Source organism: Acanthochromis polyacanthus, chromosome 8, assembly GCF_021347895.1.
Source record: "Acanthochromis polyacanthus isolate Apoly-LR-REF ecotype Palm Island chromosome 8, KAUST_Apoly_ChrSc, whole genome shotgun sequence".
Classification (NCBI taxonomy): Eukaryota; Metazoa; Chordata; class Actinopteri; family Pomacentridae; genus Acanthochromis; species Acanthochromis polyacanthus.
The window spans coordinates 33,360,723-33,372,975 of record NC_067120.1 but is presented as its reverse complement, the minus strand read 5'-3'; the positions used below and the strand labels follow the sequence as shown (position 1 = coordinate 33,372,975).

General features: G+C 39.7%; 1 protein-coding gene across 1 annotated transcript in view; it reads left to right on the top strand.

Moving 5' to 3' along the window:
* nlrc5 (NLR family, CARD domain containing 5) overlaps nucleotides 1-12,253 on the top strand; it is a 44,553-nt gene that overhangs the window by 21,512 nt on the left and 10,788 nt on the right. Inside the window, exons 20-44 of the mRNA XM_051952629.1 lie at nucleotides 300-383; nucleotides 501-590; nucleotides 1,236-1,316; nucleotides 1,574-1,657; nucleotides 2,586-2,669; nucleotides 3,554-3,643; nucleotides 3,862-3,909; nucleotides 4,012-4,041; nucleotides 4,137-4,220; nucleotides 4,309-4,392; nucleotides 5,535-5,624; nucleotides 5,746-5,808; nucleotides 6,326-6,406; nucleotides 6,535-6,618; nucleotides 6,813-6,902; nucleotides 7,059-7,124; nucleotides 8,728-8,811; nucleotides 9,217-9,300; nucleotides 9,463-9,549; nucleotides 9,693-9,752; nucleotides 9,982-10,029; nucleotides 10,288-10,371; nucleotides 10,493-10,576; nucleotides 10,663-10,746; nucleotides 12,134-12,208. Coding sequence (XP_051808589.1) covers nucleotides 300-383; nucleotides 501-590; nucleotides 1,236-1,316; nucleotides 1,574-1,657; nucleotides 2,586-2,669; nucleotides 3,554-3,643; nucleotides 3,862-3,909; nucleotides 4,012-4,041; nucleotides 4,137-4,220; nucleotides 4,309-4,392; nucleotides 5,535-5,624; nucleotides 5,746-5,808; nucleotides 6,326-6,406; nucleotides 6,535-6,618; nucleotides 6,813-6,902; nucleotides 7,059-7,124; nucleotides 8,728-8,811; nucleotides 9,217-9,300; nucleotides 9,463-9,549; nucleotides 9,693-9,752; nucleotides 9,982-10,029; nucleotides 10,288-10,371; nucleotides 10,493-10,576; nucleotides 10,663-10,746; nucleotides 12,134-12,208 — 1,923 coding nt within the window. The remainder of the gene's footprint in view (nucleotides 1-299; nucleotides 384-500; nucleotides 591-1,235; nucleotides 1,317-1,573; nucleotides 1,658-2,585; nucleotides 2,670-3,553; nucleotides 3,644-3,861; nucleotides 3,910-4,011; nucleotides 4,042-4,136; nucleotides 4,221-4,308; nucleotides 4,393-5,534; nucleotides 5,625-5,745; nucleotides 5,809-6,325; nucleotides 6,407-6,534; nucleotides 6,619-6,812; nucleotides 6,903-7,058; nucleotides 7,125-8,727; nucleotides 8,812-9,216; nucleotides 9,301-9,462; nucleotides 9,550-9,692; nucleotides 9,753-9,981; nucleotides 10,030-10,287; nucleotides 10,372-10,492; nucleotides 10,577-10,662; nucleotides 10,747-12,133; nucleotides 12,209-12,253) is intronic.

Genomic DNA, 12,253 nt, shown 5'->3' with positions numbered 1-12,253 from the left:
AGATATTCCATTAAAAATCCAGCTAGAATAGTTATTACATTACCAATGTCTAGACTGTAAATGTAATAAACAACTATTCTAGCTGGATTTTTAATGGAACATCTCCGTATCTCCAATGTCTAGACTGTATTTCTGATTCATTTATTATTATCTTCATTGAAAAAACTGCTTTTCTTACTTAAATAAGGACATTTCTAAGTGACCCCAAACTTTGGAATGGTAGTGTACATATAGTATATCTGTGAAATCAAATCCAATTAAGTTGAGTGTGTTTTGTATTCCATGTTTGTGCACTTTAGTCTGTCTGGAGGCCAGTGGGATGTGCAAACTTTAAAGACGCTGATTCAGTTTTTGCCAGAGCTCCACATCACCGAGAAAATCATGTAAGACTGGATTAATACAAAACCCTCATCACAGTGACATGATACTGACATAATGCTACGTGTAAAATAAGCTGAAACAACAGCATTCTCTTTAAGTCTTGTTTGTCTTTTACTCAGCTTGAATGACAGCTGCTCATCAGTGGAGAGTTTGGTGATTCTGACTTCTCTGCTTTCTCGTTGTCCTCCTGTGGTGGAGCTTCACATCAGGTACAAACACACATGCAACATGCATTGCTACTATATAAGTACTCACTCCACCATTGTTGCGGCCCCTTTAATACCAACTCTGCCGATGAGGAAACAGTCCAGCCACCCTGTTAGACACACCAAGATGTTCCATCCATCCATCCATTCTCTATACACCGCTTAATCCTCATTAAGGTTGCAGGGGGTGCTGGAGCCTATCCCAGCTGACTTAGTGAAGGCAGGGGACACACTGGACAGGTCACCAGTCTATCACAGGACTACACATGGAGACAAACAGTCACACTAACATTCAGACTTATGGACTATTTAGAGTAACCTCATTATGTTTTGGACTGTGGGAGGAAGCTGGAGAACCCGGAGAAAACACCAAGATGTTGTAATCAAAAAGTATTTCTACAGTAAATTAGATAGTTTGCAGAAATTTTCATATTTTGCTTTCCTCTGATGCACCTCTCATTCATTCAGATGTGCAGAGATTACCTGCAGTTACACTGTACCAACAAATGCAAAATTTCTGTTACTAACATTATTGCATTAGTCTACATTTTTTCACATATTTAGTAATTATTTTAATGAATTTTATTTTGTAAGGAACCAACATACAACTTAATGTAATTCTAAACTGTATGCTTCTTTATGTTTCAGACTACAGAGTCCTGTTCAGGTGTCTATAGTGTTCGCTGGAGGGAGTAAAAAACCTGCAAATGAAGTATCTAAAACGCTCCGGTATGTATTTAGTTATTGCCACAGTGTCGCTCTTACAACAATAAGGAAGCTGTATTTTTGTGAGCACCATGTTGCAACAGGATATTTGGGAATAAATTACTTCAAAGAGAAACAGAAAGTGTTTACCAGCTCAAAATCAGTTAGCGAGAGAAAGGGCAGGGTTGTTCAAGTTTGTTTGCAACCCGACTATGTCTACAGTTAAAAGTGAAAAATATTGATGTTACTGAAAATAATCATGAAACTGTTGCCCCTGTCAGCCTCAGATGCTGTAATCTGCTGCCTGCTGACCTGGAAAGAGTGTGGAAAAGTTTGGGAACCTCATCTGGTCTCACTGCGTTGGAGTAAGACTTGCAAAAAACATGAAAACACAATCAAAAGCCAAGTGCATCATTTACTAAACTCTAACAGTAATACAGAAGCACTCTTAGATATAAATTTACAGTTCTTACTTAAATTATTCATCACCAGAGAGCCTGATAATAGTTTGTTTATACAGCCCTTTTAGGCATGTTAAGTAAAAGGATTAGGGTCAATGGAAATACCAGAGATTTGTCTAAAGGTATGAAAGATCGCATTTACACATACAATTTAATTCAATTCAATCTTTTTATTGTCATTATTAATAAACCAATGACATTTCATTCAGAGCATGTCATACACTACATAGCAATGACATAAAAAGTGCAAAAATAGTGCAAGATACTCTCCCAGTCCCATGAACACCCACTGTATAAAATTAACACACAATAATATGCAATTTAATGATTCAGTGCAGGCACAAATGTAGAAGTAGTAACAGTAATAGTGGTACTGCAGCACACAGAGGGAACATACAGACAGTTATTTGAGTAATGTCTGATTAAGACCTGGAAAGTCCAGGTCACAGCTATTGTAACAGTGGGGTATGGTGAATGTCTCTGGATGGGGCAGAGAGAGGAGGAGGGCAACAGTTTAGCATCCTCACTGCTGGAGGATACAGGCTGTGGGCCAGTCTGGTGGTTCGGGCTCTTCTGGACCTGTACCTTCTACCTGAAGGCAGCAGGTAGAACAGGCGATGTGCTGGGTGGTGTTGATCACGTATGATGTTGCGCACTCTCCTCAGACAGTGGGTGGTCTCGATTGCTATGCTGAAATTGACAAAAAAGAAAACCCGTGTATATGATGTCGCTAGGAATGTGTCATGTTGAATATCTCTGCAATATTATTGACTCTTTCATTTTTGGCGGCTCATCTAACTTGTACTATTCTTTATTCATTCTATGTTTTCAGTTTGTCCAGCAACAGTTTGGGCAACAAAGGTCTGAGGAAGTTGTTGGATGTCCTGCCTCGTCTTAGCAACATCCAGGAAATTAAGTAAGACTCACACAAGTCATTTATTCCGTTTAAGAGTTACACTACCATTCAAAAGCTTTGGGTCATGCAGACAATTTCATGTTTTCCGTGAAAACTCACCCTATAATTCATGTGCTAACATAATTACACAAGGGCTTTCTAATCAAGCCCTGTGACAGACTGGCGACCTGTCCAGGGTGTCCCCTGCCTTCGCCCGAGTCAGCTGAGATAGGCTCCAGCACCCCTCGCGACCCTAATGAGGATAAAGCGGTGTATAGAGGATGCATGGATGGATGGTTTTCTAATCATCAATTAGCCTTTCAACACCATTAGCTAACACAATGTAGCATTAGAACACAGGAGTGATGGTTGCTGGAAATGTTCCTCTGTACCCCTATGCAGTGTTTCCCCTCCTATATGACCGACGAGGCGGGCCGCCTCGCTGGTATAGGCCACCGCCTCACTACAATTTTGCCGAAATTGCCGCCTCACTGGTCCGTGCTCAAAAAAACCCCAAAAAAACCGGAAAGCACCAAGTCACCGGAGCTGTCATTTTTAACTCTGCGGGTCCGCCGGCTGCTCTCCCCCGGTCTCCCCCGCTAGCTGGTCGGCTAACACCTGGCGCTGCTCGTCTGCCCAGGAGTAGTAGGAATAGTAGGAATAGTAGGAGATTTTTGTGCTTCCTTATTGAGTTGTAAAAGTTTTATTTGGGGACTGTGTTGTCATTAAATACACAGAATAAGTTGGCAAACAGGACTGTTTTTTCTCGCCAAACAGGTTCAAAGCCGCATGTGCCCACACAGGCTGGCACTACATTTACCCCGGGGCATTATTCAGTATAAATGGCTTATTTACACACAACACTGGCTTCCTGCTGGCTCATTGTTTTTGCATTTGTTTTTCAGTGTCAGTAACAATGGCATCGGCATGGAGGGAGTGGTGATGCTGGCCGATGCTTTATCCTCCCCTGACAGCTTAACAGAAATTCTCATCAGGTACTCTTTGTTTTACATTCCAGCCACTTAATGATTCTATTAGAGCAGCAACAGAACGCACCTGTTTCACCGACTGTTGACAAATGCTGTCTAATGGCTAGTTTATGTCTGAATAAAGGACCAGATACCATTTTTATAACTAGGGACACACAATGGCTCTGATAATTACAAACCAGCATTAAAATATGCAGATTGCTAATCAGTTGTTGGTTTTACAGCAATGAAGGCAAAGACCAGGTGATTCTAAAGTTCTCCCCCAACAGAAGGTAAAAAGGCTGCATCTGCTAAAAACATCCACATATCTGAATATTACTGCCTGTATGTAGATTGGCTAATAAGCTAATTGTATGTGCCATTTCTTTTTACAGTGATGACAAAGAGCAGCTGAAGATTTTCAGGTACAGTAAGCTGATAAACAGACTGACTTACTTCAGCTTTTTTTTTTCAAAACGCAATCTTAATTTTAAAAATATATGCCTTTTTTATTTTTTAGAATGAGGAACAGCAGCCTCCTTCCATCTAATGTTACCACTGTGTGCACAAAATTGGCCCAGTGTGGCTCCTATTTGGAGTTAGAGTAAGTTTGATTGTTGCATATCCACTCATTATTATTTTAATGCTGTGACTTAGCAGGTAGACATTAATGCACTTCTATGTTGCATCAGGTTCTCTCACTGCTCACTGACAGACAGGGCAATCAAGAATCTGCAGAAAGTGTTGCCAAAGATGACGTCGCTGCAGAAACTCAAGTAAGACATACACATGCATGAATTAATAACTGTGCATGTTTTGAAAAAAAAAAGTAGTTTGTGGCAAATTATGAGCTACTTTTACTTGTGTGTCCGGGAATGTATTTTTATTTAAAAAATCCATACAACAGTGTAGACAACTACAGATCACATGATGAACAACAAGAAAAGCACTCAGAGAGCGCAGTACTCCGTCAAGACTGCTCGTTCCCCCATACGTCATAGTCACAAATGCAGCATTTGTTTATTAGTTATTGATGATCACAAATTATGGCACCATAGAATGTGGCCATTTAATGTAGATGTACCCACAAACAAAATGACCTTGCAACAGGAATGTGTTATGCATGTGTACGTTTTGGACGGATACGCAATCTCCTGACCTAAATATGTAGCAGGCGGCGGGAATTGATGGGACTCAGAAACACCCCCACAATTTAATCAATTGATCCTTGTATCATTACCGATGGATAAGTCCCGATAAGTCCAGAGCGGTGGATTTGTGGTAGGATCGTAATAATGTGATCATCAGCAGACAGCTGATGTAGTGTTCACATGTTGTCATAGTTACAGTGATGCTGTGCTGCTATCTCACAATGATACAGAAATCTTTAGCAAATCTGTGGATCCAGACTATAAACCGCATCACTGCCAAAATCTGATGAGGTGGTCTTTGTGTCATTTCTGACTTCCTCTGAAATTTTCATCCAAATCCGTTAATTCGTTTTTGAGAAATGTTGCTAACAGACAGACAGACAAACCAATGCCAGTCATCACATAACTCTGCTGCGTTCCTTGGTGGAGTAACAATATTCTCATTGAAATCAGCTACATCGATTATTAAACCAAGCAGTTGTTTTGAATTTGGTTGGTTGTTTTTTTTTATCTGAGAAGTAATTAGCATTTAAATCTAAACCAGAAGCACCATTCTAACAATACCACTGTATCTAATTAATTTAAACACCTTTAAGCTTGGAGTGGAGCAAAACCTAGGTTTTGTCCAGTTTAAACTCCTCCTTTACCATAAATGCATGCTGTCATATTTATGGACAAAATTACAGCTTTTCTGTGTTTGTTTGTTTTTACATCTTTATGAACAGCTGCTGTTATTGTAGTCAGCTTTGTCCTCACTTCTCCCTCAGTGTCAGCCACAGCATCACATCCACAGCCGATGCACTCATGCTAGTCAGCTGTTTGAATGACAGTCAGCGAATCACATCACTGGAGCTCAGGTACAGTACTTTTCACTGTCACTTTTGTTTTTCTGTATCCAGAAATCAATTACGATTTAACACATACTTCTAGCTTTTTTAAACATTTTTTAAATATCTGTAACTAATTGTTTTTCTTCAGGCCTCAGAGTGATTCCTTCATCAGTTTTGGAGCAGTGAAGGCAGAAGTGAAAGTCAGCTGCAGGTCTGTGATCAGCACCAGACAAAAAAAAAAAAAAAAGCAATGCACTGTTTGCTATTATACGATCTATGTAATGACTGGCAGAATGTACTGCCAACCACAGACAAAACCAAACAGTTAGTTTCATTTGTGCAAGGTGGCACTTTCAGTAGGTGAGAACATTTCCCCTTTTGTGTTTTATTTTAGCATGTGACAGAAGAATTAAGTGCTCCCACTTTTCCATTTTACTGTCAAGAAGTAAAGAGCCCTTTAGAGAAAAAAAAAACATTTTCTGAAATAATGAATAGGTTTCGCCTAGAAGAAAGATAAAAAGCATCATTTATTATCTGATATGAAGTGTCAGTTTGAGGTACAGTCTGGTCCTCTCTATGTTGTGTAATCTGCTTTTCTTAATCAGCACAAAACACGAAGGTACATTTTCAGCAAAAACAAGAGTATCAGTATGAATGCACCACAACTGGCAGCTAATTACCCTAACGAGCTGTTCTCCTGTCTGATCTGTGGCTGTTTGTGCACACAGGTTAACAGGTTTTTGCCTGAATGGTGACAACTTGAAGAGACTGCTTGAGATCCTGCAGGGACCTCGACTGTCTCATTTGGAGTACGAGCCACACAAACATTCCTGCACAGAATCTCACAAACATCACCAGACACCCATCTACTCGTGGATAAACCTTTCCTTCTGAACTGCTGGTGTGGATGCTTAGCTTGTCTTTATTTTGCCTACAGTTTATCAAGTAATCAACTGGAAGACGAAGGATTGAAGTGTTTGGTGGATTTTCTGCCCAGACTTAAAATCAACAGCTATGTCAAGTAAGATAATGAAATATTCATATTTGGCCTGTACACGCTTGCATTTTCAGTTGCAGTTTCCATATAGAACAGAACAGTAAAACTGCTGTTTATTCCGTTTTAAAATCAACCTGAAACAGCAGTGCATGTGTGATAGTAAATGAGGTAAATGTGAACTAATGCTTTCCTGCTCTTTAATGTTTCTTAATCCACAGCCTCAGTCACAATCGACTGACCCAGCAGGGGCTGTTGGATGTGGCCAGCACACTGTGTACCTGTACCGATGTCTCTTCTGTGGAAGTCAGGTCGGTCTGTGCATTGTAGAAATAAGTGAACAAATGGTAAAGAAACAAAGCATATAAATGTATTTCAGTTTGCATGAAAGCTGCAACACTTAATGGAGGATTCATCCCCTTCTGTCTATCTCTCCATGAACTCATTTCTCTGGTATCTGCTTGCAGTGTGGGAGAAGAGGAGAGGTGTCTCATCTGGTTCAGACAAAATGGAGGTTGTGAAAAGAGTCTGAGGTAGGGCAAGAAGCACAAGTCATGCCAATGTTGAATTCCCTCAGTATGTAGACTGTTACCACATTACCACCGCACTCCTTTTGATGTGTTTAGCACAAGTGAGCTGTTCTCACCTCATGACTCATGACTATTGCAAACATTTAGAACAACTTTGAAGATTTTCTAGTTTAAGAAAAATCTACGCAGATTAAATGTTAATAATATAGTTGTCAGCAAATTACATGTTTTGTACATTTTTAAGTGGAGAAAACCTGCAGCAAACAGACAATAAAGTAGTTAACACACTGTTATTTTTAAAGCATAAACTTCCATCCATCTATTATCTATACACCTCTTAAGCCACAAATTGGGGTCACAGGGGGCCTGGAGTCTATCCCAGCTGACTTAGGGAGAAGGCAGAGGACACCAGTCCATCACAGGGCTACATATAGAGATAAACAATCACACTCGCATTCACGCGTATGGGCAATTTAGAATCACCAGTTAACCTCAGCATGTTTTTGGACTGTGGGAGGAAGCTGGAGTGCCCGGAGAAAACCCACGCATGCACAGGGAGAACATGGAAACTCCATGCAGAAAGATCACTGGAAGGCAGGGATGTGAACCAGAGATCTTCTTGCTGCAAAGCGAAAGTGCTAACCACCAAGCCGCTATGCAGCCCCTACAGCAACTTAAAAAAAAACAAAAAAAACCCACTGAATTTGCAATCTGCAAAAGTTTGAACACATTATAAACTTATAAACCTCAGTACTTAGTTAAAGTAATGGTCTTCAGTAGTCAATGGGGCTGTCAGATGTTGCTAGTTTTAAAGTTGATAAACTCTCTGACTCTTCACACCTTTTGGTAACACTTAACGACAGTCTGCTCTGCTCAACTGAATGAGGATCTGAAAATGAACCAAGCGATGCTCACACAGCAAAGGAAGTGCATGAGAGTTTCCAACTTTGCAAACAAGACGTGTGAAAGGAGTTGACACAGGAGCCGTGTGCACCATTCATAAACAGGAAACTTGCTGCCCTTTCACAAAAGCCAACGTTTCACGTATACAAATGGACATGTGGGTAAGCTAGATCCAGTTTGGAAACAAGTTACTTCGACAGATGAAGCCTGTTTTTGCCTGGAATCATGAGATGTGTTTGGAGAAATAAAAAAGGAACAACATTTGATGAATCACTTGTTTTTGGGGTAAAAATCCAAACACAAATAATGATATCTCCTGAGGACAGCTACTAAGTACAGAAGGGGCAGACAGGGAGGTCACACTTTCACATTTGTCAAAAGTACAGTTTTACCCACCAATACACATCAGGTCTCTGTATTTTTAACTCCTCTGAAAGTTCCTTCCTTCCTGCGAGCAAACACTGCAGATTGAAACAGACAGGAAGTGGTGAAGTTAAGTGCCATATGTTACTGTCACATTAGGATTTTCATACCACAGCTGGTGTTCTTCCTTACTGACAGTGAATGGTGTCCTTCTTCTTTATCTGATCAAGCAAACTAAAACTTTTAGGACACATTGCATTCAACACAGTATCGACTTTAGAGGAATCCACACCTGTTGTTTTATTATCTCTTTCTTTTTTTCCCATTTTTTTTCTGCCAGTGTCAGAGAAAGCAACTTGAAGCGTGACCATTTGGTCAGGCTAGCAGAAATCGTACCCAACTGTCCCTGTGTGCCCAAACTGGAGTAAGTACACCATCAGCTTAGGCGAATTTATAGAATCATACTGAAAGCCTTTCTGTAATTTCAATCTTTGAGGACTTTAGGAAAAGAGGTATAATGTGTGGAAGTTGGTGCTGTATATGATAGTATTGGAAAAACGTGTAATTCCAGTTCATAGTTGAACTGCTCTTGAATAATAGCTTTTTTAAAATAATAAAAGTCCTCTGTACCCAGTGGATTAATGAAATAATGTAAAAGTATGAAAACCAAAAGAGCAATATTTCTTGTTTTCTTTAAATGGGTTCTTAGGTACCATTGAGAAACTGATCAGACATGGCTTCTACTATGCTGTGTTTATATTTTCCATCCTGGTCTCCAATATTCAACAACCATGTGAAAATCCGTCATAACTCTGTGTTTGGTCCAAAGGTTCAAGAATAATCAGCTGCAGTCAGAGTGGATTGAAGACTTTGTGAAGCTGTTGGAGGGCAGTGAGAGAGGATGCATCGTCAGGTGAGAACGAATGCTGCAGATATATTGAGCTTCTGTCCCACTAAAGTATTGGAGAATCAGTCATGGTTGAACACGTCTTTGTATTTCTGTCCCTATAGCTGCATGAATTAATGCTAAATTTCAGAGTTATGTTTATGTTTTTCACTCTGCCTTTCTCATCAGTATTGAGGAGTCTTGGATTCGATCTGAGGCAGCTGTGTGTTTGCTGTGCCGCTGTTTGGACCTCAGTAGCAACATTCAAACGATCAGGTGAGATATGCAAATACAGGCAGGCAAACACACGTCAGGGGACTCTACACGCCCTGCAAATATTCAAAGTCTCTGTCAAATATCCCTCATTGAGATATACAGTATGTGTGTTGTTAAAACTGTCAGCTATATTTACTTTTCAGTATTCACCAAACAACGCTGCACCTTTCTCTGATGAAGTCTGCTGAAATGACTTCAGTCAGGTAATAAATTTAAACTTAAGTGTCGAATAAATTCATAAAAAGCTGCAACAACCATAAGCATATTGATGATAGTGTAGGTATAAAAATGTAGTAGTAAAAATGAGCGTAAAATTTAGAAAGAGCATCTTTAGTCTCCAGTAGTGCTGCTGATAGGGGGAATTCTTCATTCCAATATTAAACTTTTAAATGTTCCTGGCATCCTTTTCTGTTGTTTGTCTTGTTTTTGTAGTGGTGACGCTGCAGATCCAGCTCAATCAATGGCCGTAAAGAAAATCGGGTACTTTTTTCACTTTTAAACTATACCTGCAGGCGATATACATCTTTATTAAAGCCCCACTGTAATAAGGGCATGAATCTAACTTTATGCAAGCTTGCTTTATGGACATAAACTAACTGGCAGCTGTTACAAAAAATTGGTTGTTATGAAAGCTGTGTTCATCAATGTTACGCGTACAGAGACATACTTTGTTGTGAAAAACAAAGTCCAAACTTTGCACCTTTATGGCATACTCACATCTTCTCACCTCACCTCCAGTCTTGTAGACTGTGCAGTTGATGGCGACCAGCTTTCATTGATAGAAAGCATCATCCAGAGATGTCCTTCACTGACTGAGCTGGAGTGAGTATTTTTTTTTATTTTATGTATGAACATAACATGAACACTGCAGTATTCAGAGGAAACATTTGTGAAAAACAAAAAAAGGCACAATTACTTCTTATTTTGTACCCATTATTCACAGTGTTTCCAATAACATCCTGGATATAGTTGGAGCCAAGTTTCTCTGTTCTTCTCTGCCATGGCTGCCAAATCTCACTACTCTCAGGTTTGAGCTTTTTCACATTTGGCACCGTGACCAGCATGTGTTTTAAAGTTCTAGCATGGCCAATGTCTTCTTTTCTCTTTTTTAAGTATTGCATCCAAAGAGGGAGGTTTGACTCTACCTGAGAAGTTGTCACAGGCTTTCCTGCAGTCGACATCCATTCAGCACTTAAAGTGGGTAACTTAAACACATTTAAAGCATCATTCTTCTTTTCCCTTATTTAAGACTGATTCCACACCGAACTTCTACACTTATTGTAAAGGTCTTTAAGATGTGAGATAAGATGCAGAAGTGCGAAAAATAAAAAATAGGTACAGTTTCTTCATTCGCATATGGATTTGGATGTGGTAAATAACAAGAATGCACATATTAGTGGTATTACGTACACAGATTCTTCCATGAATAGAAACACTGATATTGCAGATTCTATCTTTATCGCACAGATTCTTCCATAGTAGAAAAGCAGTAATATAGATAGATTCTTGTATGTGTTGAAAACTGATATTGCACAGAGTTTTACAGATAGCACCTCATGGAACCTGAGAGATTAGAGCATTCACAACAAAAACATGACTGATGCAACTCTGGCCAGCTTTATTTCAGACACTCATAAGTTGTTTTCATCTCAAATTTGTCCAACAATTAACACAGACACAACAAGAAAAGCACTTAGAGAACGCAGTACTCCGCCAAGGCTGCTCAGTCATTGCATCATTTCTGAAAGATAAGTCCCAATAAGTGCGCAGATTGGATTTGTAGTAGGATTGCAATGGTGATCTTCAGCAGACAGCTGATGTAGTGTTCACTTGCAGTCATAGTTACAGTGACGCTGTTCCGTTATATCGCAGTGATACAGAAATACAAGGTGTTCCCAAAAAATTTGACATAATTTCATCACCTAATAACTTTTTGCTCAAAAGAGTGAGATGGATTGTTCGTGCTAATGATGGAGAGAACGTGCTATTGAAATGGCCCCCACACTCACCTGACCTGACATCGTGCGATTTCTTTCTGTGGGGTTACATGAAAAGACTGGTCTAAATCCCATCGCTTCCCACACATGTAGAGGAACTGAATAGCAGAATCACTGAGGCACTGGAGGAAGTTACACACGACATGCTGCAGCGAGTGTGGAAGGAACTCCACCACCGACTTGATGTGTGCTGCGTCACAAGCAGCGCACACATTGAATATTTGTAATAACTTTGAAACATTCTAACATTACCATCCCCCAGAATTTTTCATTTCAAATTTGTCAAATATAACATTTTATGTCCAAAATAAATCCTATTAAGTATAGTTTCTCCTGACCATGTTGTCACTCCAATATGGACATCTCAAATGTAATTTTTTTTTGGAACACCCTATATTTTACAATTGCCTGGATCCAGACTATAAGCTGAATCACTGGTCTAATCTAATCGCTTGGTCCTTGTTTCGTTTCTGACCTTCCCTGAAAATTTCATCCAAATCCGGTAGTCCGTTTTTGAGTAATGTTGCCAACAGACAGACAGTCAGACGGACGGACAGATGCCGATCTTATCTTTCCCTCTCTTCCAGTCTATCCGGTCATGTGATCAGTAACACAGCAGCTGAGAATATGACCAGATTTTTGCCTCGTCTACAATCCCTCAAGTAAGCATTTTATATGTTATAGTGTAGCTGACTTGTGAATTTTTT